Source organism: Melozone crissalis, unplaced genomic scaffold (assembly GCF_028551555.1).
Source record: "Melozone crissalis strain CALT ecotype California unplaced genomic scaffold, PUWL_Pcris_2 ptg000023l_1, whole genome shotgun sequence".
Taxonomy (NCBI): Eukaryota; Metazoa; Chordata; class Aves; order Passeriformes; family Passerellidae; genus Melozone; species Melozone crissalis.
Window position 1 is genome coordinate 26,102,192 of NW_026535801.1, and position 23,277 is coordinate 26,125,468.

The 23,277-nt window shown below is 52.9% G+C and overlaps 2 protein-coding genes across 2 annotated transcripts; both read right to left on the minus strand.

The window, feature by feature from the left end:
* Window positions 1-24: 24 nt before the first annotated feature.
* On the minus strand, window positions 25-9,338 carry PLCD4 (phospholipase C delta 4). Its single transcript, XM_054278357.1, has 16 exons — window positions 7,228-9,338; window positions 7,039-7,088; window positions 6,532-6,690; window positions 5,832-6,062; window positions 5,482-5,609; window positions 4,751-4,982; window positions 4,163-4,364; window positions 3,771-3,915; window positions 3,221-3,373; window positions 2,720-2,860; window positions 2,213-2,369; window positions 1,704-1,820; window positions 1,269-1,447; window positions 998-1,133; window positions 768-917; window positions 25-641 (listed from the first exon to the last, which is right to left on the minus strand). The coding sequence occupies exons 2-16, from the start codon at window positions 7,061-7,063 to the stop codon at window positions 535-537; spliced, it is 2,262 nt and encodes a 753-aa protein (XP_054134332.1). The 5' UTR covers window positions 7,064-7,088; window positions 7,228-9,338; the 3' UTR covers window positions 25-534.
* A 1,630-nt stretch (window positions 9,339-10,968) lies between these two features.
* CNOT9 (CCR4-NOT transcription complex subunit 9) lies at window positions 10,969-23,195 on the minus strand. Its single transcript, XM_054278512.1, has 8 exons — window positions 23,130-23,195; window positions 17,981-18,160; window positions 17,488-17,603; window positions 15,922-16,031; window positions 15,205-15,314; window positions 14,662-14,760; window positions 12,749-12,840; window positions 10,969-12,085 (listed from the first exon to the last, which is right to left on the minus strand). The coding sequence occupies exons 1-8, from the start codon at window positions 23,151-23,153 to the stop codon at window positions 11,917-11,919; spliced, it is 900 nt and encodes a 299-aa protein (XP_054134487.1). The 5' UTR covers window positions 23,154-23,195; the 3' UTR covers window positions 10,969-11,916.
* Window positions 23,196-23,277: the final 82 nt, after the last annotated feature.

The window sequence follows — 23,277 nt, forward strand, 5'->3', positions numbered from 1 at the left end:
CCAGACCTGAACCTGTTTGTCACTGAACAATTTATTAAGTTGCTTACAGAGAAAGGATGGGATAAGGGTTAATTTGGGTTGTAGGGGCCAACGGGCTCTGCAGGGTTAGGGGCAGTGAGGACCAACTCCACTCCCAGCTGTGCCCAGCCCTGGGGTTTGCTTAGCTCCAGCCTTGCTCCCCTGACTGGGAGGGGACCAGCCCCTGCAGCAGAGCTGGGCCACACACCATCTCTCCTCCTCCCCACAGTCAAGCTCTGACCATGGGCCAGGGCAGGGTGCCTGTGGAGGGTGCAGGGAGCTGCACTGGCACAGACCCCACACTCATGCATGGGCAGCAGCATCCTGAACCTGGAAAGGGGAGATCAGTGCTTTTTCTCAGCCCTCGGAGGCTACTGCAAAGGGAATCACAGCAGCAACAATGACACAGGGATGGCAGAAACAGGTCAACAAGAGGGCAAGTTGGTTGGCTCTGTGGCCCCAGCTGCTTGGAGCTGGCTCTATGGCTTCCATCTGGGTGCTGCTCACCCCATGAGCTCAGTCCTGCTCAGGGCCAGGTGGCTCAGTGATGCGGATGTGGACAAAGAGCGAAGAGGGTGGGATGCTGGTGCCATCCTTTGAGAGGAGATGGATGTGCCGATATCCTGCAGGAAGGACAGCAAGGATCTGGCTAACTGGAATCCCACCCTCCTCTCTAGTACCCAGCTGAGCCCCAGACATGCTTGCAGGGCTGTTCTGGGTGCCCAAAACCACTGGGCACAGCCACTCACCAGGTTTGATGTTGGCAAATGCTAGGGTGAACTGACCCACAAAATCATTCCTGGAAGTCTTGTCATAATCCTCCACCACAAAGCGAATGAGGGCCAGCTCGGGCACGTGGAGCTGAAACTGCAGTGTCTCATCCCAGCGGGGGTTAAACCCTGGGAAGAGAGAGCAGGTGCTGAGAGAGGGAAGGGCAGCAGGGGCACAGCAGGGGCCCTGGTGCTGCTGTGGGTCTCACCGTTGTTCTCGATGTACTTGGTCTCCTGGTGCGCCTGGTCTGCGGGGACCCCGTAGATCTCCACACGCACCAGTGGGTCAATGATGGCTCCCTCCTTGCTGTTGGCCACTTTGGGCAGCTGCTGCCCACTGATTACCTGCAGGGCCAAATCTGTCTTTCGTGAGGCTCCTGGGCTCCAGCACACTGCCCAACAGTGTCCCCATCTGTCTGGGACCAACAGAGCCCCAGGACACTGTCACAGCTTCCCCAGGGTCCCTCCACACCTCTGTACCTGGATTGTCAGGGTGATGGGGCCGGGGCCTTCCCAGCTGCTGGGGTCACTGGGGTTGAAGAGAGTCTCCTTGTCCCTCATGAAGGGTGGTTTGAGCACGTAGCCACAGCAGCCATTCTGGCTGAAGAGCCCGTCACACAGGTCCATCTCCATGCCAGCTGTCTGGAAGTTCAAGGCCACTGGAGGGAGGTGGCAGGGAAAAGGGTTCAGAACAGCTTGGAGATACCACACTCTGCTTTGAGCTGAAAACCAGCCTGTCCCCACAGCCAGAGAGATGTGGAGTTGCATTGGGGAATAAGGTGATAATGCTTGAACACTCCCAGGGCAGTGCAAGAGCTGGCAACCCGACCTGGCTCCAGATGAGGTTGTAGCTGGCACTAGCACAGGACCCAGGGCATCTCCCCAGCCCACAGCCCTGCTCCACCCCAGCCGTACCGATCTGGCACCCCACATTCCACATCTCCTGGGGGCTGTAGTTGGAGGAGTCAGCCCTCATCCCACTGGGGTAGATGCGTGTCAGCTGCCAGGCATTGTGGCGAACAAACTCATTTCCTAGGGATAGAGCAGGAGGCCCACTTGTGGTGTTGTTCTCTGGCCTGTACGGTCACCCACATGTACTGTCCGTCCATCTATCTATCCATCTATCTATCCATCTATCTATCTATCTATCTATCTATCTATCTATCTATATGTCTATCCACCCACCCACCAATTCTCATCCCTCTCCCTGCTCAGGAATCCAGGTGTCCTGCCTTGTTTTCTAAGCCAATAGCCCCATCACCTACCAGAGCCAAACCCCACAGTACAGCCCCACTGGACCCTGTTTCTCCCAGACAGGGAGGGAACCCCAGTTTCAGGAGGCTTTTGCACTACCCATGAAGAAACCATCAGCTCCCTCTACTCTCTCCCAGTCACCTGGTGCCACTGCAGCCCCCTGATCTCACCTTCATCCCGGATAAGCTTCCTGGCCTTGGCTTCAGAGAGGGAGGAGATCTCCGAGGGCCGGGAATGGCTGCGGGCCTCCTGGAAGCCCCGGAAGGGCACACTCTTGCAGTAGATGACACAGTCAGACAATGCTTGTGCCAAGGTCTCCTTGTCCTTCTGCAAGGCAGAGCCAGGTTGGGTCCCTCCTGATGGGAGCACCATCCACCAGCACTCACCCAGGGCAGGGGCTGTAGAGCCAGGGCAGGTAAGAGAAGCCAGGAGTGTGCTGCTGGGTGGCAGCATCCCCACTATGAGCAGTATTCTTGCCAGAAATAGAGCAAGCAGGGGACCTCCAATATGTTGCCACCACAACAAAGAGAGGGCTGGCATGGCCAGGGGCAGAAAAGGCTGTCCTCCCTGCCTGGTGATGTCCCTGCAGTCTCTGTCTCCTCCATGCAGTAAGATGTCATCACATCTCGTGTCCAGGGGCTCAGCTCTCCCAGTGATCCCCAGCCAGGGCCACTTACCTTTGCCCTCCGCCTCTCCTCCTCTGCCTCTGCTCCATTGTCATCGTCAGACGCATCAGGAGCCTCATCCCCTGGCCCGTCCAGGGTGTCCTCCAGCCGCCCAATCTTCTTGCCCTTCAGCAAGATCTTGTGCTTCAGCTCCTGTGGGGTTGGGGATAGAGAAGCACCTGGAGTTACCCAGTGCCTCCATGGGCCTTGTGGCCTGGATCCTGCACTGCTGGAGGCCAGCACGACCAGTCCCTTCAGCACTCAGAAGGGAATGGAGTAGGAGAGTTTTGCCCCACTGTCTGATTCTGCAGGACTTGGGGAGACAACCCTGGGGACAGCCTTGGCACTTCTGTGACCATGAGGACACAGTACCCTCCCCCAGTGTCCTCAAATGCTCCAGTGGAGCAGGACAATGCTGGAAAGGTTGGCCTATTCTCTGAACAGCAGATCCACCTCCTGGCCGCACTCTCGGGCAGGACAGAGATGCCCTGCATAGCTGTGCTCTGTCCATACCTCTGGGGATGGGAGCTGGGAGGGGACGTGCCCATCGATGGTAGTGGTGAGGAGCTGTTCCCCCAGGATGTCCTTGAGCTGCTGGACCAGGACCTCCTGCTGCTCCATGCTGCAGTGGTTCTCTAGGGACAGGATCACTGGGTAGTCCGAGGTCTGAGGAGCAACATGCACACCTGGAAATCAGCCTTGGTGGGGCTGGTGAGCTCTCACAAGGGCTTCATCTAGGCGTGATCAGTGCCAGGATGGAGCCCCTTGTGTCTGTTTATCCTCTGACACCTTCATACCCCTCCAATCCCCCAGTATCCCCCACATCCCACCTCACCCCTGCACCCCCAACAGGAGCCCCCAGCCCCTGGCACTGCACAGTGCAGGCTGTAGGTCAGACCCCTCAGTGCTATCCCCCAGAAAGTGACACAGCCAGCACCCTCCTCCCCGCAGTGTGAGCAGTCCTGCTGCATCAGCAGGTGTGTGAGCCTCAGCACCACTGTCCCACCATTGCCGTGTACCCTCACCCACCCAGGACCCCCAGCAGCTGGGGCGGGTGCCTTACCTTGAAGGCGTACTTCCCCAGGGTGCTCACCACCTCCCGGAAGGGGATCTTGGAGGTGAAGGTGTGGCCGTGGTACACCATGGGCTCCCCGTTTGGCCCGTCCCAGCAATCCACCTCCAGACAGCGGCAGCCTCGTTTCAGAGCCCTGCGGGTGGGTTGTCACCTCTGGAACCCTGCACTGATCCAGGGCACCCGCTCCCTGCCCTCCCCTCTGCCCGTGGGTGTCACCCCTGAGGGACCGGGGACACCCACCAAGGGTGGGGATGCTGCTGCATGCAGGGCACGGCCAGAGGAGTGCTGGACTGCAGAGGAGCAAAGGAGCTTCTGGGGTTCACCCTGCTCAGGACATGACACTGGAGTGGGAGGGTGTTGGAAGGGAGAAGCCCCTTTACCTGATGTAGCCCTCGATGCTGCTGTGGCCCCGGAGCTGATCCTCTATCAGGTAGGTGTTGTGGGAGGAGGAGATGAAGTAGTGGCAGAGTGGCTGGCTCATGTCCTGCCACAGCCCCCGGTGCTGGGGGTTGAAGATGGAGCCCTCCAGGGAGCAGAGGTACATGAGGAACCCATCAGCACTCAGCGCATGGCGGGCCCGGGCTGCAGGCACAGAGAGAGGTTCAGCAACAGCCAAGGACATGGAAGAGGCAGAATGGGGGCCATGCTGGAGGCTCCCAGAATCCCTAAACTGATGGCCACAGCTGCTGCCAGAGTCTGGGTCACAGAAAGGCGCAGCAGAGCAGTAACTTTGGAAAGGTGGGCAGTGGATCCCAAAGCTGGGGCTTGCACACCATGGGTGGTCAACCTTCTACACCAAAATGGTCCAGGAACAGACCAAATAAAGGGGAACTGCACCCAGATCAACCTTGGTGAGTCTTCTGTTCACACCAGGATGGGGCTGGGAATGTTTCTGCCACGGGACTGTGAGTCTGTGACCCCTCCTTGCCCCCAAGCAGAGCACAGCTGATGTCTGAGCCAGCTCTCACCTGTCTCTGATGGTTCATACTTGTCAATGAGCTCCATGGCCAGCTCCTCTGTGCCCTCATCCTCCAGCTGCTCCTCCCGCAGGAAATCCGTCAGCTCCAGCAGTGTCAGCTTCTTTCCATCCTCAGAGTACTCCTGGAAGAGGCTCTGCACCTCCTCACGCTGCGTGAGAGCCTTGTAGAAGAGCACAAATTCCTCCCCTTCCAGCGTCCCCGACTCTGACTTGTCAGCATCCTGTTTGCAAGGGAGCTCCCTCAGCATCCAGATGGGACACAGCAGGGTGTCCTGGCCAACAAAGTGGCTGTGGGAGGGTTCTCCCACCCCAAAGAGAGGGCACAGAGATCCCACACCAGTGCCAGTGGCAGGCATTGATCAATGGGGAATGGATGGATGGGCAGATGGAGGCTGGTAGGGTGGACTGATGGACGGATGGGAGGGAGGGATAAGAAAGCAGAGGGCTGGTTAGCTGGGTAGACAGATAAGCAGCTGGATGGACAAATGAATGGGAGGAAGGAAGAGAGTGTTAGTTTAACAAATAAATGAGCAAATGGGTGTTTGTTTGGGTAAACAGGTAGTTGGCTGAACAAATGGATGGATGGATGGATGGATGGATGGATGGATGGATGGATGGATGGAAAGTGACCAGATCCCTTTGCAAGGAGGTGTTGTACAGCTTGTTCCAGCCCCTCCAGCCCCTCTCCAATCCCCCCAGGCTCTCAGGTGCAGTGTTTACCTGGAAGAGCCTCAGGGCATGATCCTCGTTCATGTCCACATTCATCATCTTCAGGAGACGCTGCACCTCCTTGAAGTTCATGCGCCCATCCTTATTCTTGTCAGCTTTCTGGAACCAGTCACGAATCCATGTGGGGGAAACCAGGGCAAATGTTAAGGGAAAGGACCTTGGCTATGAGAAAAGGGGCTGGGTAGTATCAGAGGGCATCTTTTCCTTTTCCTGTGCCCTGCATTGGTGCAGATGGTGAGACCCACAACAGCTACACACATGCTGGGGTAAGGCTGAAGACACAGGGCCTGGGAGATGATCAGCAATGGGTGTGGGGGCAGAGTGGTGCTCTTGGGAAGGATATTGGTCTATCTTCTCCCTTTGGTCCATGGTGGTGGCCACCTCGATGAGCTGACGCAGGCCCTGTATCCAGCACTGTGCCTCCTCTGCCGAGCCAGCCACGAGGTCCAGGTTGCCGCGACGGCCGTAGAAGACGATGGTGAAGCAGCGCTCGGGGGGGAACTCCTCAGCCACGCTCTGCAGCACCTCTGACTGGTGCCCTTCCCGCACCGTCTCCACATCGCTGATGGAGACTGGGGCAGAGGGAGGGCAGGCCTGTCTGCAGGAGACAAGGACCACAGGGCAAGGGGCACCGCCCACAGACATCTTCCAGTCATTCCTTCTTCCACTCCATCCATCCATCCATCCATCCATCCATTCATCCATTCATCCATCCCCTGAGCTAGTTATCTATCCATTAACCGCTAAAGTATCAAGTCAGCCAGTCATCCATCTGCCCCTCTGTCTGCTTACTCCTGTGCTGGCATTCCAGAGGTTCTATTTGGATCCGCTGCAATTTCTACCCAGCCCTTTTGACTCATAGGTCCTGCTGGGGGCAGGATGTTTCATGGAGAGGTGTGGGTGAGAAGAGATCACACATGCATGCAGAGCCTTTCTTCAATCCCCCAGCACCTTTAGCAAGCATGGCCCAAGAATCTCCAAACCTTCACATCCCCTGTTTACTCTGAAACCTACTGATAACACAAAACAGCTGGTACTCACAGGCAGACTCAGTTTTGCCTGTCCTCTTGGACTGGTACCAGATGGTCATGCAGTCTTCCTGCAGCTTGAAGTAACGCTGCTTCTTCCAGCTCTTGGACTTGACTTTGCGCATCAGAGTCCCCTGTTGCATCTGCTCCAGCGTGTCTGTGAGCTGGATGCCTGGGGGCAGCATGGGCTGCATCACTGAGGGTGGGGGTAACCAGGCACTGCGCCCTGTACTTTGCTTCCTCTCACCTCTGGGGTCACACATAGTCCCTCAATCCGTGAGGAAGGAGGGATGAACCAGAAACAAACTCCCTCCACCACAGGAGGTGCACAGGGTAATTCCCCATCAACCCTTCCCATCCACCCTTGGTGCTTCCAAGCCCAAATCCCAGTGGCCACAGTGGGGTAGGGATGCTTCTGAGTGCAGCACGGTGAGCTCTACCCAGAAGCCAGATTTGCCTCGGCGTAAATCCAGATGGCCCAATGCCCTGCCCTGCACCCATCCTCCGCTGGGGCACTCACGGGCGTTGCACGGCAGCGATGCCATGGCTCTGCCTTCTCCACGCTGGCAGCTGCTGGGGAGGGAAGAGAGAAGGTGGCTGGGGGAAGCAAGGTCAGACCCTTGTGCTGTGCCCAGGTCCCCCCGAGTGGGCTCCAGCCATACCCACGTGTGTGCGAGGTGTGTGCGCCCCTGCCCACGTCTGAGCGCACCTGTGTCTGTCTCCTGCTGGGTCATTGCATTCCTTAAGTGTCGAGTTCACATCGCCACACTCATGAAATATTAATCTGTGTTACCGGGAAGCCGGAGCTCAAAAGGTGTTGGTGGAAAACAGAAAAACTTGCCAGCACTGATGCCCCACAGCCCAGCGGGTACTGGAGCCCTGCTTCTCCCAGGCTGCCGCTCCCAGGTAAGAAGCAGTGCCTGAAACCAGGAAAAACTGCTCTGGCAGTGCCCAAGGACACCCCCACCACCTAGCAAACAACCCCAATCAGTAAATTTGAAAGTAAAGGAAAAGCACAGTTGTGATAGCAAGGAAGAGAACACAGAGCAATGACCCTCAGCTCCTACAGCTTATTCTGCCCAGGGAATAGCAGCACCCCAGGCAGTGACTGCACCGGCAGCTGTAAGGGAGCACATGGCAGTGAGTGTGTCTATAAATACTACTGGACAATGAGACTTTGATTAGGCTGTTGAGACTTTAATTATGCTGACAAATCACTGGATGTGCCTGTCACCCAGGTGCTGGAGCTGGGCCCTGGAGGAGCGGATGCCGCAGCTGGTGAGCTGGGGTTTGGGTGCAGCAGGGGACCCAGGGTCCCTGGGAGCAAAGGGCTCTGTGCCAGGGTGCAGGGGTGGCAGCTGTGCCCTGGGTCCCTGACTCAGCACAGGCACAGGTCACACAGGGCTGGGAATAGCCGGTGCTGTCAGCGTGCAGGCAGCTGCCAAGCCCAGCTGCCAGACCCCTGTGGGCTCTCAGGCCAGACAGCAGCCACCCCCTGCTCCGTGTGGCTCAGCAGGGCAGAACAGCACTGGCCAGGCTGTGGCTTTGCTCTTGTGAGATGCCCTAGTCGTGGCTATTTGACTGTCCCCAGGGCACACAGGGATTGTCTGTCCACCCTTGGAGACCTCACATGTTGCTGGAGACATGGAGTAGCTGGGGTGCCATCCCAAATGCCTTCCAGTAGTGTGCCCAGTGCTGGGGCTGTGCTTTCCCAACACTGGTCCTTCTTGCAAGGCTCAGACTGCAAGGACTTGCTGCAGTGCCTGTATCCCCCCACAACCAACCCACAGAGCACTGACCCAGTGGCCCAGGACTTGGAGTGCCTGCACCCAGAAATGGGGGGCAGCCCTGTCTTCCTCTTGTGCCCTTCAGAATCAGTGCCCTGATGCTGGCTAGCACAGCTCCAGGAGTGCCCCACATCCACCCTCCACAGTGTGCTCTCAGCCCCTGCACCCCATGGCCCTCAGGGAACCAGGGGGGACAACCCCAGTCCCACATCTGCCAGCACTCTCCTGCTTTCCAGCAGCACCCAGCCTGGCACAGACACTTCACAGGGCCCTAGCTCCAGGTGCTCACCAGCTCTGCAGCCCCTGTGCCACAGCAGATGAGGGAGATGGGCATGTCTTAGGGAAGCTGGGGCGGCACCAGAACTGGAGACGCAGGGAGACATGCTGGACTGGGACAAAGATGGGCTCAGTGCCACCAACAGTTCTATCGTCCTCTTGGCACCCTGCCATGCATGTGTACAAGGTGGCAGCATGCAAAGGGGCAGCTTGTAGCCCTTGGGCCCATTAACCACACTGAGAGTTTGGAGCTAAGTTTCTCCCCCAGTGCCAGCCCTTCCAGGCTCCCAGCACGGCCCAAGCATTGCCAGTCCCAACCATGGAGCAGTGCCTTCCCCATAAGGGCAGCAAAGAAGGGATGCCCCCTTCCAATCCAAGGAACCACGAGAAAGCACAAGGAAGAGCATGTGGATGCAAGGACACATCTGCTCTTCTCTCTCCTGTTGTGTGAGGGATGCCATGAGCCCCTCACAGCCTGGCCCCATGCAGGCCCCCTTGCCCCAGTCTGAATTACATTGTCGAGCCAAGCGGGAGGAGAGCCAGGCTATGGAGAAACCCAACCCGAGAGTTTCCCGCAGGGCAGCTGCCTGCTGCCAGAACAGCCCCAGCTACCCCAGCACACTCTGAGCCATCGCAGCGTCTCTCCTGGTGGTGACAGGCCCCAGCAGAGCTGGAGGGACAGTGAGTGTGAGCGGTCCCCAGCCGCTCCAGTGCAGAGCAGCCGGGCAGAATAAAATGCCACCGTACGGGTGAGCGTGCCAGAACAGGGAAGGATGACCCCTCACTCCCCTTCAGGCACCCCCGCACCTCGCTGTCCCGGTGCGCTTATAAACTGCCCTTGTCCGAGAGCTTTGCTCAGCCGCCAGCTGACGGGGGCAGAAGGGGAACAGACGAGGGGCTGAGGGATGGGGCGGCAAATCCCAAGGAATTTGGAGTTCAGGGGACAAATCACACCTTATGGCAAAGGAGAAAAAATCGCCGGCACTTCTGTCCCGCGCCGCCCCGACCGTGCAGCCGCTCCGGGGCACCGCAGCCCGAGAGGGGGGCTCCCAGAACCTGGAGGTCGCAGTTCCGCACCCGCCGTCGCCCCCTCCCCTCCGCAGGACGCCCGCTCCGTACCCGCTTTCCGTTGCCGCTCCGTTGCCGCTTTCCGTTGCCGCTTTCCGTTGCCGCTGCGCTCCGCCGGTGCTCCGCCGCCGCAGCCGCACGGAGCCGGGGCTGCCCGCCCCTCGGCAGCGCCCGGGCAGCGAGCCCTCCCCCGGCCCCGGCCCCGGTCCCGGTCCCCCGCCCCCGCGGGGCGCCCCCGGCCCCGCACGCCCCGCTGCCGCTGCCTCTCAAGGTCGTTTCGGATTAAGGTCACGCCACTCCCGAGGCGGAGCCGGGGGGGCAGGTAAAGAAGGCGGCGGAGGGGCCGGCAGGGTTGGGAGCACCCTGCGGAGCCCCTCGTTTGGGGTCGAGTCCCCACTCTGATCCTCCGGTTGAGCCTGTCTGTCCCCAGACCCGCTTGCACCCATGGGGATCCAAGCTGGGGGCAAAGGGTGAGGGGCAGGGACCGAACTTTGGGGTGGGCGATGCTCTCACAGACCTGGACGCCGGAGAGTGCGGCAGCGCTCGCGAAGACGCTTCAGGGAGGCAAGTGCTCTCTCCCTGGCAGGCTCGCTGCCTTCCTGCGAAGCAAAACAGGGCAGCATCCCCGGCACACTACCCGTCCCAAAGAGATGCGGCGCCACAGGGACAAAGCCACCTCGCACTGGGAAAAGGTCGCTCTTCCACGCTCATACCCCCAAGACGGCACATCCTGCCCTTCCTCCCGTCTGCAATAAATCCCCACCGCGCCGCTTGCCACCACTCCCCCCCGAGAGACCAGACCGGGACCAATCTGTGCTGGCTGGGGTTTTATTATTTATTAATCGGAATTTTTAAAAAAACAATCAACCAAACAGAAGCATTTTCACACCCTGGCAAGGTCAGGGTGAAAAGGAGGGAAAAGGCAATGGTTATAAAACAGGAACCCGAGGGCAAGGAAGAGGCTGTGCTCTGCCCTTGTTACGCAAGGCTGTGAGAGGAGGGAAGGGAAATGATGGGATTTAAGACACTGTTGGCACACACTGCAGATGATCAGCAAAATGGGCTACTCGAAGAGGGGGGAGAAATTAAGTAGCTGCCCAGGCTTGCCTGCAGCCAAGAGCAGGCTTTGCTGCCGCAGAGCCCGGGAGCTCCTCCACTGCTTCCGAGAGCCCGCTGCGGCTGCATTGGCCCCTCGGCACAGGGGCGGCAGGTAAGTGGCTGCTGGTCCAGGTTAATTGCAGTGGGGCCGTGGCGGATGCCAAGGCAGGTTTCAAAGCTGAAATGGATGCACCTGGCTGGCAGAGGGAGCAGGAGGGGGAAGGGAAGGACAGGACTGAGAGGCGCCTGGCGGGCAGCAGCGGGAGCAGAAGGCAGCATACCTGGAGCCTGCAGGCAGCAGGAGATCAGTCGGTGGCCTGACCACCACCTCAAGGCAGGTGCCCTCACACTGAGCTCCATGTGACAAGCCAGCCAGCAGCCTTCCCAGGTCTAGATGAGAGGCCAGCACACATCAGCCTCGGGCCGCTGATCAGCTGTGGGAGTGAACTATTTACAGCACAGGAGTCACAATCCTGCTGTCTTCTCCTTCCCCAGAGCTCTGTGAAGCAACCTGATGACACATGGGTTCACTGCAAGTAATCCACCCCTCCTCCTGGGGCAAGCACCGCAGTGGCCTGGCTGCAGCCACTGCCTCCATGCCAAAGGAAAGGAAGAGAGAAGCTCACTGTGCCAGATGGATGCAGAGCCAGGAGCAAGGATGTGCTGGCAGAGAAAAAAGCTGTCCCTGGACTACCGGCAGCTGAGTAGCAGTGTAAGGAGGGGATAAAACAACTGGATCAGCTTTTATTCAGTTCACTCATTTAAACAGACATGTAAACAAGAACTGACAAAGAACTGGAGGGACATGGTGCACATACCTGCTGTTGTGCACCAGTTGGGCAGAGGCTGAGTTTGCTGGAAGAGTGGACATCTGCACTACCCCCTGCCTGGAGGTAGGGGAAGAGATGCCACCCAAGCCTCCCGGAGAGACTGGGATCTACACAGATTGTTTTTATTGATTTTTTTGAAGCTGCAGTATCAGCATTTGCTGGTGTTGGGATCCCCGGAGGCTTGCTGCACTGCTACAGAGCAGCCCTTTGGCTGGGTGGTATGGTCCGACAGGCCAGCAGCCAGCTGGCGTGCCCAGTTTGTTGCAGAAGAGGTCACCTGTTCCTGGTTCTTTGTAAACCTGAGCTGTTTCTTCCCCAGAGCCCCACCTCCCCCAGCAGTCATTGCGGAGGAAGAGGGATGCCCCGTGGGTCAGTGACTTGACCCTCCTGCAGGTTCTTGACGAGCTGAGCCAGCCAGCGCTTTGTGGTGGTGTCATCCTTCAGGACCTGGGCAAAGGTGGTGTCCTTCAGCTGGTCAGGAAGGCACTGCCTGAGAGCTTCACGTGCCCTACATCAAGAGACAAGAAACGGGGCCCAACAAATAAACTCACAGGGGCAAGAGGGGAGCAAATCCCACTGAGGACACAGCGTTCCCTTGCCTGGAGGTCTCCCTGCTAGAGCCAGCCAAGGAAAGCACTGAGCAGCAGCACTGCAGCAGATGGCACTCAGCCAGCCAGCACAGCTCCCACCCCTGACACTAAACCCCGCCAAGCAGCCCCAGCACCCCCACACCCAGCAGCAAAGTGATGTGATGCTAGGAGAGACTGAGGCAACAAATACACGCCCAGAAGCTTTGGGCAGGGCTACTGGTCAGCAGGAGATCAGTTTGTATTCTCTCAACTGAATTTCATCTACTGCTAACAGCCTGTCTTGATGCGGAAGAGGCAGAGCATAGTGTACCTTCCACCTCAGGCCCTCCTTTGTATCTTGTTCAAGCTACATGAGCTCAGGCAGTAGTAACCTGCACAGCTGGAATTTACACAATCCCACAACAGACACTGTTGCTCCCATGCACCATAAAAGCTGCTGTGACTAGCAAGAAAAATATCAAAGCAAAACCCCACCCATCTTCCATACTAAGCTGACAGGTGGGGCACTGTGGGGAAGAACTGAAGAGCTGTGCATCCAAGGGCACAGGAGAAGCCCTTGCCCAAACTCCTAAAATGTTTACCTGGGGTTATCGGAAAGGCGAAGGTAGCAGCGGACGACGTGTTTCAGCAGCCGTGCCGATGGCTCCTTGGAGAGCTGCAGGACCATTTTACCCTATTTGACAGAGGCCAGTGCCACCAGTTAAAGTCTTTAAAAGAACAGCTCCACAATCAACAGAGACAAGGAAAAATCATTAGATCACTTAGTCTGGCTTCCTGAGCAGCACAGTCCATTACCTTTTATCTAGATACCCCTGCAGGGAGCCTGGTGCTGCTTGCCAAGATGCCTTTGAGAATAGCAGCTTGCCATGACTTGGAAAGGGTTCTACCAGCAGCTCGAGGAAAGCCCACCTCATTTCTGTTTAATTTTTACCTTCTAGGACTACTTAGCAACTCTTTGTGAAATTAAAGAGACCCTGGGGTTTCCCCCTCATTGAAGACAGACACATTCCAAACAGTTTGATAAGCTCAGGCTGAGTGACACCATGAGGTGTGATCCCAAGCTCTGCAACATCCCCTGTTCTCATACGCATTCCCTTCATTTCAACATCCTGTTAAGACAACAGCAATACCCTGGAAAGCCAGGCCATAGGACTGAGCTCACCACACTTGTAGTATGATCCTTATCTGGTCTTAGCCTGCTTTCAAGCAGTGTATTTTTTCTTTCTGCTACATTCCTCATTAAGCTGTTCCAGGGAAGCAAGGCATAGACAGATCTTCCCAGCCCAGTCCATTTCTCACACTAAGTAGGACTTTGCACATGGCTGCACTTCTGAACATGCCCAGCTGAGCACACAGTGTGGATGCCTTCACACACCTCCTCTGAAGAATTTAACAGACTGCAGGCTTGTATTTAGGAGTCAATCACATCTGCCCAACAAGTTGGTTTTTTTCCTCTGTAAACTACATTTTCCCCATTAGCCAAATTCGCCTGCATTTGGATATCCTGGCCATCAGCAATTAGCAGGTCCCCCCTCATCTGCCCTTTTGCAAGCTTCCTGTTCTTAGCGATTCCCAAGGATTACCAATTATTTCTTCAAAATAAATAACCACAAGCTCCTGAGAGAGCTCCTGGATGGAAAATACTAACTTGCTCTTTTAAAAGCATATAATACTTGTGTGACATTTTACTCCGTTATCAGCAGACACGGAAGTAAATCATCACCCTCATTAGACAGGAGTACACTATCCTGATTTTTGAAATAGACAATGAAAAAGTCTGCTACATTTTCATCTTTCTCTCTTGCACTATGAAATATTGACCTTGCCCAGGGCTTCACCTAATGGTGGGACTACACAGGCTAACACAGCTTTACACACCCACGTCCTTCTGTGTTCAAGTAAGAATTCATGTCTGAAACCCCTTGGCCAAAGACAGTGTGGGTGCAAAAAGTTTCCATGGGTTCAAGGGGTGGATGGGACAAACACTGAGGGTTACTACACAGAAACTCCACAAGTGGCCTCAGAAATCCAAAGCTGGAAGTAGCTGGTAGCTATGAAGTTATGAAGACAAGTAGGATAGATACTTGCCCTGCTCTTTCAACATGCTGTGAGAGACATGGATGGGACACAGATCCATGATCTGAACTGTGTGATCATTCTTACATAAAAAATCAATTCATATCCTACCTACAAATGGAAACACCCACAACTCTGGAAAATCTTTTTCTTCTCTGAAGAGGTTTACCTGTTTTTGTCTTGGGGACTTAGTATATCACAACTAATATGTGTTCTCTTGACATGCAAACCAGAAGTATACCAAGGAAACATGGAAGCAGAGCTACAGTGCCACAAGCAATTAGCCCAAGAAAGATTTGCCTCCCTCATCCTGTGCTCCAGCCAGACAGCAGTAAAGTAGTTGCTGAAGAGGCTGGCTGCTGTCGCATAATTTTTTTTCTTTTTTAAATATAAACACTTTAAAAACAAATAATCTTACCAGTATCATGGCAACGTGGGAAAACCGCTCATAAGTCTGACAGATATATGCCAGCCCTGTGTCATCCAGGAGGATTTTCTGAAGAATAAACGTAGCAACCTAGAATGGGGAGAAAGCAGGAAACAAAGCATATAAACAACTTATCTACCCTGAAAAGGGACACCCTTTGTGTGGTGCTCTTTTCAAGTCAGCCCCAGAATTGAAAAGTCTTCCAGCAGGCAACAAGTGCTTTACTCAGTGAAAGTTAGAAGCCAAAATGAAATGCAGGACAGTACACAATCTCTGGCATCTCTGGTTAAAGGAAAGAGATGAACACAAAGCAGAGTGTACAAGATGACTGGATTCAGGTTGCATACGAGGCCAGCTACTGCCAGGCCATTCAGGCAGCCTCAGGTCTTGGTAAGTTTGGTTTTTGAGGAGGTAAAAACTCCACCCAGATTTGTCCCAGCATTTCCAGGAGCAGAGAAGCTCTGCAGGGCACTGGCTGCCTGGTCAGTAGGAGATGAACAACAAAGTATCTTTATGGAAACAAAAAAATGGTACCGTTTTGGAGAGCTCACTGCCAGACTCCATAATACGTAAGCACAGGGGGATAATTTCTGTTGTCAATAAGAAATTTATAACTTCTTGCTCATCCGTTTTCACCAAGGCCCCTTGAAGTAAAAACAAAATCCAAAATCAGTAAATGATTAACTGTTTCAAAAAAATCACACCTTTCAAGGAGGGCCTGTGTTTTGCCCTTCCCAGAAACCATTCAGTCTGAATGCCAGGCAGAGAACTGTCATCCTAGACTTAATCCATTTTAAGACATTTTAAGATCTTTGTGCATTGAGAGAAAACTTTTTTGGGCAGAAAGAAGAAAGTAAAAAAAAAAACAGGATAAGGGGAAGACATGGAAAATACACCCAAGTCAATCAATGACAGAAACCCAGAGAAAGCCCAGCCTGCACCCACCCATCCCAGTGTCTAGCTGGGAGGGCTGAGGGTGAAGGTACGAGAAGTCTCCAGGTACTTGTATTCAAAGAAACATTTTTTTGGCAATGCCTTTAGACTTCGGTGGGTTTTTTATAAGTGAAAAGAAAGAGGAGTCTGCCTTCACAACAGAAAAGGAGCAGCTCCTTCTCTTACTGCTACAGGAGACTTGTAAAATCCCAATTACAAGAGACCTCTGACTTTGGCCATGCAGGTCTCTATGCCCAGAGCATGAGGAGCTCTAACTCAGGAGGAGATCAGCGCTCCAGTGTCCGTCTGGCTGCTCACCAATGACTCCGAGGCTTGTGAGCCGCAGGTACTCAAACGGACGGGTCTTGCTGACCGTGTGCAGGAAGGGGTACAGGAAGAGAGGAATATGAGCTGCCAGAAAAGCTGATCTGCAGGAAAGACAGAACACACCATGTGAACAACAAGGGAAACAAAGTGAGCACACAATCTGGCATTACCATGCAGAGCCTCAGACTATTCCTGGCAGATCCCATTGCTACTGCTCCTCAAAAGTGGGTAACAATTCTCTGATGGGAAGGCACAAAACAAATCCTGCACTGGGCACAGCACAAAACCTAACATCTGATCCATCCATTACCTGCATTCCTGCCTCAGCTGACCAGGAACTGAGAACACCCTTGTTGTTTTTATTACCTCCTCCTGCCACCCAGACCCTCTGTTTTGTAAATTCACTGTGCATTTCACCCTGCAGGCTCCCTATGGCAAGGATTGTCAGCCACAGTGGCCGTGAAAAGTACCTCTCAGAAACACAGACTGGCTGAGCTTTAGGCATCACCAGGGTTTAAATGTGCACGAACACCTTTCCCCAAGAGTCCTCACACTGCCTTCTGGCAGTAGTGAAAAATAAAAATTGCAGGTAGAATGCTGGAGATTGCTCTGCTCACAGATGGAAGCTCTCTTGCAAAATCATACAAAATACTTGTTCCATTTTCACTTTTCAAACTTTACATGTAAAGGTGAGTAGTGTAAAACTACCCTATTTCTCTGGATATCATCTCATGGAGGGGTTGCTGTTTAACACTGCTTTGCAGCAGCTCAAAACCAACTTCAGCTATGCTGCTGCTCAGCAGTAACAGAAGCATGAGATTGTGGATCTCTGGGTAGTTTCCTCCTGAGTTCTAGCTACTGAATTTGGCTGAACCAACATCATATTTTTCCCTACTGACATGGACTGGGCACAAACTAAGAAAACATGAAGTCAGACACTGGCTGAGGACTCCAAAAATGGCTCTGCTATTGCTCCCTTGCCTCACACTTGCCTGAGGAAGACAGTCCTGTTCATTCCACCCTTTCAACAGCTGGTCTGAAAAACTGTAAGCTGAAATTTAGGGAGTTCTTTTTTGACTTCACAGAATATTCTGAGTTGGAAGAAACCCACAAGGATCATGGAGTCCAGCTCTTAAGTGAAGAGCCCATATGGGGACAGAACCCACAACCTTGGCATTATTGATACCGTGCTCTAACCAAGCTCCTTGCCTAAATAATTTTAAGCTCAAGGATCCTTGCACACAGCACTCAACACAAAGGTACCCTTAGCTCTGGCTGACCTCCCAGAAGCTCCCACAACCCAGTGTTCTGAGAATTTACAAGATCTCAGGATGATCCAGGGAATGCAATGCATTTAGGACCATAAAGCTGTCATCCTGATAATCCATGCAAACAAGTAAAAGCAGCAGGTAGCTGCCTATCTATCAGCTCTGTTGTCTGTTTCACTTCTCTCACATAAAAAAAAGAAAGGAGCTCAAGTGCTTCTAAAGTCAAACACTTGGGCTGAGGTGTCAATATCAACACCCCAGAAAACCCACACAACTTGGAAACACTTACCTTGTTTCAGGGTGTGATGCAACACACTGTAGTAGAGCTAAAGCATTGCAGACTCTGTTGGACTGATGGGCTGTCAAAGTCGGAGGGTTGATTGATGGATAAATATTTACAATTTCCTAAAAATTAACAGAGAGTGGAAAGTTAAAGGAGAAAAATATCAGTAAGCTACACCAAAGCACTTGCCTGGCAAGGAAGTGCTGTGACAGCAGAAAACAGTCTGCTTTCACCAAGTTATTTTCAAGTTACATGGCAGCCACCATGCTGCCCAGGCAAGGGCTGAGCTGGGTCAGAGGCAATTTGACATGGAGTCACAGGAGTGCATTCAAACCTTCATCTGCTCCCCCCAGCACACAATCCAACAAAGATCATACTCCCAAGCAATGGCACTAAGGGCTCCCACCAGTTCCTCCCCAGATCCACCTGATGGATGCACAAGCCCTGCAACATGCTGATGCTGCAGCACAGAATAAAAGGCACAGACTGCCTGACACACCTGAAGGAGTGCAGCGATGGTGCCAAACGAGTGCCACAGCATCGGGGCCAGGTCCGGCACGGACTCGCGCTTCTTGCTCAGCTCCAGCAGCGCATTCTCCCGTGTCTCAGGGCTGGACAGCTCATTGATCCACTGGTAGATCTTCTCACGGTCAACCTGAGCCAGTGCTGTTGGCACAGGCTGGGAGGAAACAGGAAAGCTTCAGCCCAAACATTTTATCCAGTTCTCACCCAAACCGTTGCCACAATCTGACAGAAAAAGAAACTCCTGACTGAGAGGGCGGGACCTAGAGCTCTATTAAGATGTTCTGGACATGGATCCATCCCTTCCTTAGATTAGCGTTAGTATTTCACCTATTTGAAATTCTAAGGCTTTATTTCCTGGCCTGACAGTCTCTCTTAATCCCCTTGTGAAGCAGTACCTTTGTAACTTCATTCAGCATGAGAGCCAAGCTGCTGCCCAGGTGTGCCAGCAGAGCTCCTGGGGAGCAACACACACTTCAGCCAGCTATCATTTGCCCCACCTGCATTTAGCATGCATTTATTTCATGCTTCAAGTGCAAGATTCCACAGATTCAGAGTAAGGCAGAGGTTACCTTTTTCTCTCCACAAACACCCATGACATTGGAAGCTGCCAATGAGATTCACCCAATGCACATGAAAAAAATATTCATATGAACAGTTGAAAAATGTTCACTACTTCACCACCAGCGTGACACTGGCCACAGCCAGCAAGAGCTGCTGTTACCAATGGCTTGTATTGATACCAGCTCCATTATTCACGTGCATGGAGCTAAAAGGGAATTTTTCAAGAATGACTTTGTGCAAGATCTCAGGATGACTTGATTCCTGTACAAAATAAGTCCAGAGAAGAGTAGATCTGTATTCCTGGCCAAGACACACTTTCTACTATGCAGGGGAAATCCAAATTTTGCTTCTGCCTCTCTTGAAACATCAGGGAAAGAACAGCATCAAGATCAACAAGTTCTCAATACAAAAAAATGAGGAATAAGAGGGAAAAGAGGGATTATATCAATTTCTGTGGAGAAGGCAAGGCACAAGTCTTTCACTGAAACTTTGTCTCCTGCCTTTGCTGGCACAGGCAGCACTTGGTGCAAACAGATGCTCTGCAGGTTTCCTAAGGGGATAGTTTGGTGACTCAGATACAAAATTTTGAAGGAGACAAAAACCATCAAATAAGCCTCCTGTGTGAACACTTCCAAAAGCCAGGTCAGAACCTTTTCAAACATTGCTGCAGTGGTTATTACTGAAGCCAAGCACAGCCCTGTTGGCACCTGCTGCTCCTGAGCCAGCCCAACCAGCATGCAACCAGCTCTGCATCTCGCTGTGCGGTGATCCCAGCTGGGAACAGGACTGTATTTCTTTATTTTGTAACCCCAACTGAAACTCTTCACATGCTCCCCACAACAGATGCAAGCAGGGCCCATACCACACTGACAGCAATGCTGTCACCAAGCTGCTCACCACTGAGACACACAGAATACAGGAACTGAAAGTGGCTGCAGCCAAACCTGAAGCCACACGGCAGAGGCAGTCCCAGAAGGCATGCAGGAGGGATGGAGACAGACTTCTCAACCTTTGCCAGACACCAACAGCTTTCTTTCTCTGTGTCTGCAAAGGTTTCCCTCCTCTGTTTATCCCCATTTTATTTCCATAGTAACATCCAAAGAGATTATTCCCCAGCTGTGGGATTTCTCTCTCCTCCAGCCAGCTCTGGTGTATTATTTAACTTAAATGTTCACACATAAGCCAATGTGGTGTTATCACTCCCTGTACTCTTGGGCTCAAATACTTTTTTAGCTGTTCATATTTCCTCCTGTCCTCTTTTTTCTCACTGTCATGGTTTAGAGATGGTAATCTCCCATTTAGTGTTCCCACTGAAACCACTCCAGACCAGTCGCCACTCCCTCCTTCCCCTCCCAGTCCCCCTACTCCAAGATGGAAAGGGGAATTGGAGGCACAAAAGGTAAACATCACAGGTTGAGATAGCAACAATTTACTGGGAACAGCAATGAGATAAGAAATCTAACTAATATTAGTGACTAATATTAGGGTACAAGAAAAGAAAAGTTATTGCTCACCCCACAGAATCCCCCTACAATACCCAACTGCTTCCTGAGCCACACTGGCCCAAACTCAAATCAAGTCCTTCCTCCCTCTCTGAAAAATGATGTGAGGTGGTACAGAATAATCTCTGGTGCCTGGCTATGCAAAAATTAACTCTGTTCTGGCCAGAACCAGGACAGTCACCTACTAAATTTGTAATTTTTTTCCCCCAAAACCTCAAACTAAATTAGTGATCCTGCCAAGTTTCTTGTGCCCCTACAACTGAGGGTGCAATTGCAATGCTAACTTCTACACTGAAGCTCAAAAAGAGAGGGAGAATGAAGAGAGCTCATTTGTTTTTATGTGGGATGGTGGGTTGACAAGCAGTGTAGCAATAATGTTGTTATAATTGTGTTATCTAAAGCTTCCATCTATTTTTCTAGACTCATTGGAAGTTTCAGTTCCTGTAAGCTTAAATACATCGACCCCTTAAAAGCACAATCATGTGCCTGTGATCCCTAGAGAACACTAAGTAGATTTTCCACACAATTAGGTTTATGATGTCCAATATCTGCCTTAGCCAGAACAAACTGCTTTTCATAGGCTCTACAGTTGCTCCTTTTGTTTTAGTTTATATGGAAATACATGGGTTTTTTCCCTAATTCCCTATTTCATTATTGTTTCTTCTTCTCCCTCTAAGACCCAAAATTCTGGGGAACCCTGAGGGCCACACAAATCGTGCAAGCCCCAGGACAGAACCCCACCAGGCAGATTTTCCGTTGCACACAGGGAAAGCGACACTTTTCAACGGTATTAGATCAGGAAAAATCTCATAACACCTTTTCTTCTTTTTGGAGAAAAGACATCTCTAACACTCACACAGCAAATTGATTTAGGCAAAAGGCTTTCTCTTCCTGATTGAGCAGTTGCTGCTAGGCACACTGGTAGAAGTCCTGGTCAGACAAAGCCACACACTGACTAACTGGATAACATGTGCTTTTTAAACTATTTTGATAGCCCATCAGTTCAGAAACACCAAAAATGAACTTTGAACTTCCACAGCAGTGAATTATCTGATTCTAGCAGAGCTTTCAATGCCTACAGCCAATCACAGGTACATTAATGGTTTCAGCGTGTCCTCAGCACTCTGTGAGGCCTTCAGGGCAGACACCTGAGTGTCAGCTCTGCCACCAGCATCACTGCATGAAGATCACTGCTCCAGCTCACCACAGCTTTATCCCAGCAGGGTTCACAACACCCAAAGGGATTCTGAGCCAATTCCTGACCTTACCAAGAGGTGACTTTATTTACCACAGGTCCTGAGCACATCTCCAGAGCCAAACACCCTTCTCTGTCACCTCCAGTCTAAGCTCACTGACTGTGGAAGGAAACATTTCAATACAGAACTACCAGATAGCATAAACTACACATAAATTAAATATACTTTTAAGTGAGTCCTAAAATAAAGTCGATCTCTATTCTGAAATAAATTTTTTGGTTAAAATTGTCTTTAAAAGAGACATAACCAGAACATAGAGGATTAATGGGAGATACACATAATGGGAGTCCTTAATGCATTTCAACAAACATTTAGGAATTACAGTGCTATAAAAATGTAAATGCTGATTAAGAGAGTTTACCTGATATGGCACACCCTTCCATGCTCTGGAGAACAGTACTTCAAATCAGAAGTATTTGACAGCACTCCAAGAACCAGTTAAAGTCACAAGCATTTAAACAAAGAGGATAAACTTAAAAAGTTCTCTAACTCCTGTTCATCAAAACCTTACTTACTCATTAGCTCGGTAGTCCAACCAGACCCTTGATCTAAGCTCATCTGAAACAGCTCTAACTGCTGCTTTTGCAATACACATCCCACAGTCAGTACACACGAGACTCAATCAGCTCTAGGCAGTCTTGCACATGCCATGAACGAGCATTTGGAGGAGAGAAAACCAAAACACAAACACAGTCACATGGCAGATACACAGCAATAACCACATCCTTCAAACTCAGCTTCCATTTCTGAACCCACCCAGGGCACAGTTCCACTGCTGCCAGCCTGAATCCCAGGCACCAAATCCAATCCTGGCAGCTTCCTGAGGGGAATGAGGGCAAGCACCAGCCATGGTGCACCACCTGCAGCACAGTGGGGCAAAAGGGAAGCAGGAAGAGGCAGCACCTGCTGCCCCGAGGGGCTCTTCACTGTGCTGTCAAGGCCAGCAGTACAACAGCTCCCAGAGGGCAGAGGAGGTGGCTGGGCACGCAGGAGGTGTCACAGATAAGTATTTTAAGGTCACTTAAAGAAGATCCACTCTGAACCTTTTGCCTCAGCAGGAAGGTCTTTCTTATCCCTTCTTATCCAACCCTTTCCTATCCTTATCCTTTTCTTCCCTGCTCTTCCCCCTCCACACACTCTGTGGATAATTTTTTGCATTTATTTTGGTTGTAGATTAATTAATTCTAGACTTTTGTTTGCCTTTCCTCTATGTGCTTTTGAAAAAATAGAGCAAACCTCATCAACAAAATTTGTCATGCTACTGCTTTTGTATTAAACCTACTTTTGCTGATAGCTTTTCTAGCAGTTCTTTAAAGAATCTTAAAACACTGACTGGCTACAGGAGGCATGCAGGCGCAGGGAGGGAGCAGGGCAGGCAGGGGGAAGGAGGGGAAGAGGGAGCAGGGCAGGCGGGGGGAAGGAGGGGAAGGGGGAGCAGGGCAGGCGGGAGGAAGGAGGGATAGAGGAAGCAGGGCAGGCGGGGGGAAGGAGGGGAAGCCCTGCGTGAGGCACCGGAGGCAGAGCCGGCTCGCCCCGCAGGGAAACCCTCCAGGCCCCGTACGGGCCCCGCCGCAGCAGAGCCCGCACCGCCGGCACGGAGCGGCCAGAGTACGGCAGCGGCCAAACGGACCCCGCCGGTGATGCCGAGGGGACGGAGCTCACCGGGGCTCCGCCACCCCGCGGCCTCAACTTCCCCCCGCAACCACAAGCGGCCGCGCTCCCGCTCCCCGCACACCCGCGCAACGGGGCCCATCCCCAGCGCCGTCCCGTCGGAGCCCAGCGGGGCGCGGAGCCTGGCGCTCACCGCGGCCGTGGCCAGGCTGTGCATGGTCGGAGGGTGGGAGCGGAGCCGCCGCCACCTCAGGCCGCCGCCGCCGTCACCGCCATGGGCTCGGCGCTCGCCGCCGCGACCTCTCACCCGCGCGCGGGGCACGCCGGGACGGGGCCGGGCG

Bases quoted from the DNA above. Each gene is read 5' to 3' on its own strand.
- PLCD4 (XM_054278357.1), bottom strand. From the start codon at position 7,063: ATGGCATCGCTGCCGTGCAACGCCC. The intron at 3,916-4,162 runs GTAAAGGGGCTT...ACCCACCCGCAG, and splicing joins AGCATCGAGGGCTACATCAG to GGCTCTGAAACGAGGCTGCC. The intron at 1,821-2,212 runs GTGAGATCAGGG...CTCTATCCCTAG, and splicing joins GAAGCTTATCCGGGATGAAG to GAAATGAGTTTGTTCGCCAC.
- CNOT9 (XM_054278512.1), bottom strand. From the start codon at position 23,153: ATGCACAGCCTGGCCACGGCCGCG. The intron at 18,161-23,129 runs GTGAGCGCCAGG...GTTTCCTCCCAG, and splicing joins ACAGCCTGGCCACGGCCGCG to CCTGTGCCAACAGCACTGGC. The intron at 12,841-14,661 runs GTAAGATTATTT...TCTGTCAAATAG, and splicing joins CCCACGTTGCCATGATACTG to GGTAAAATGGTCCTGCAGCT.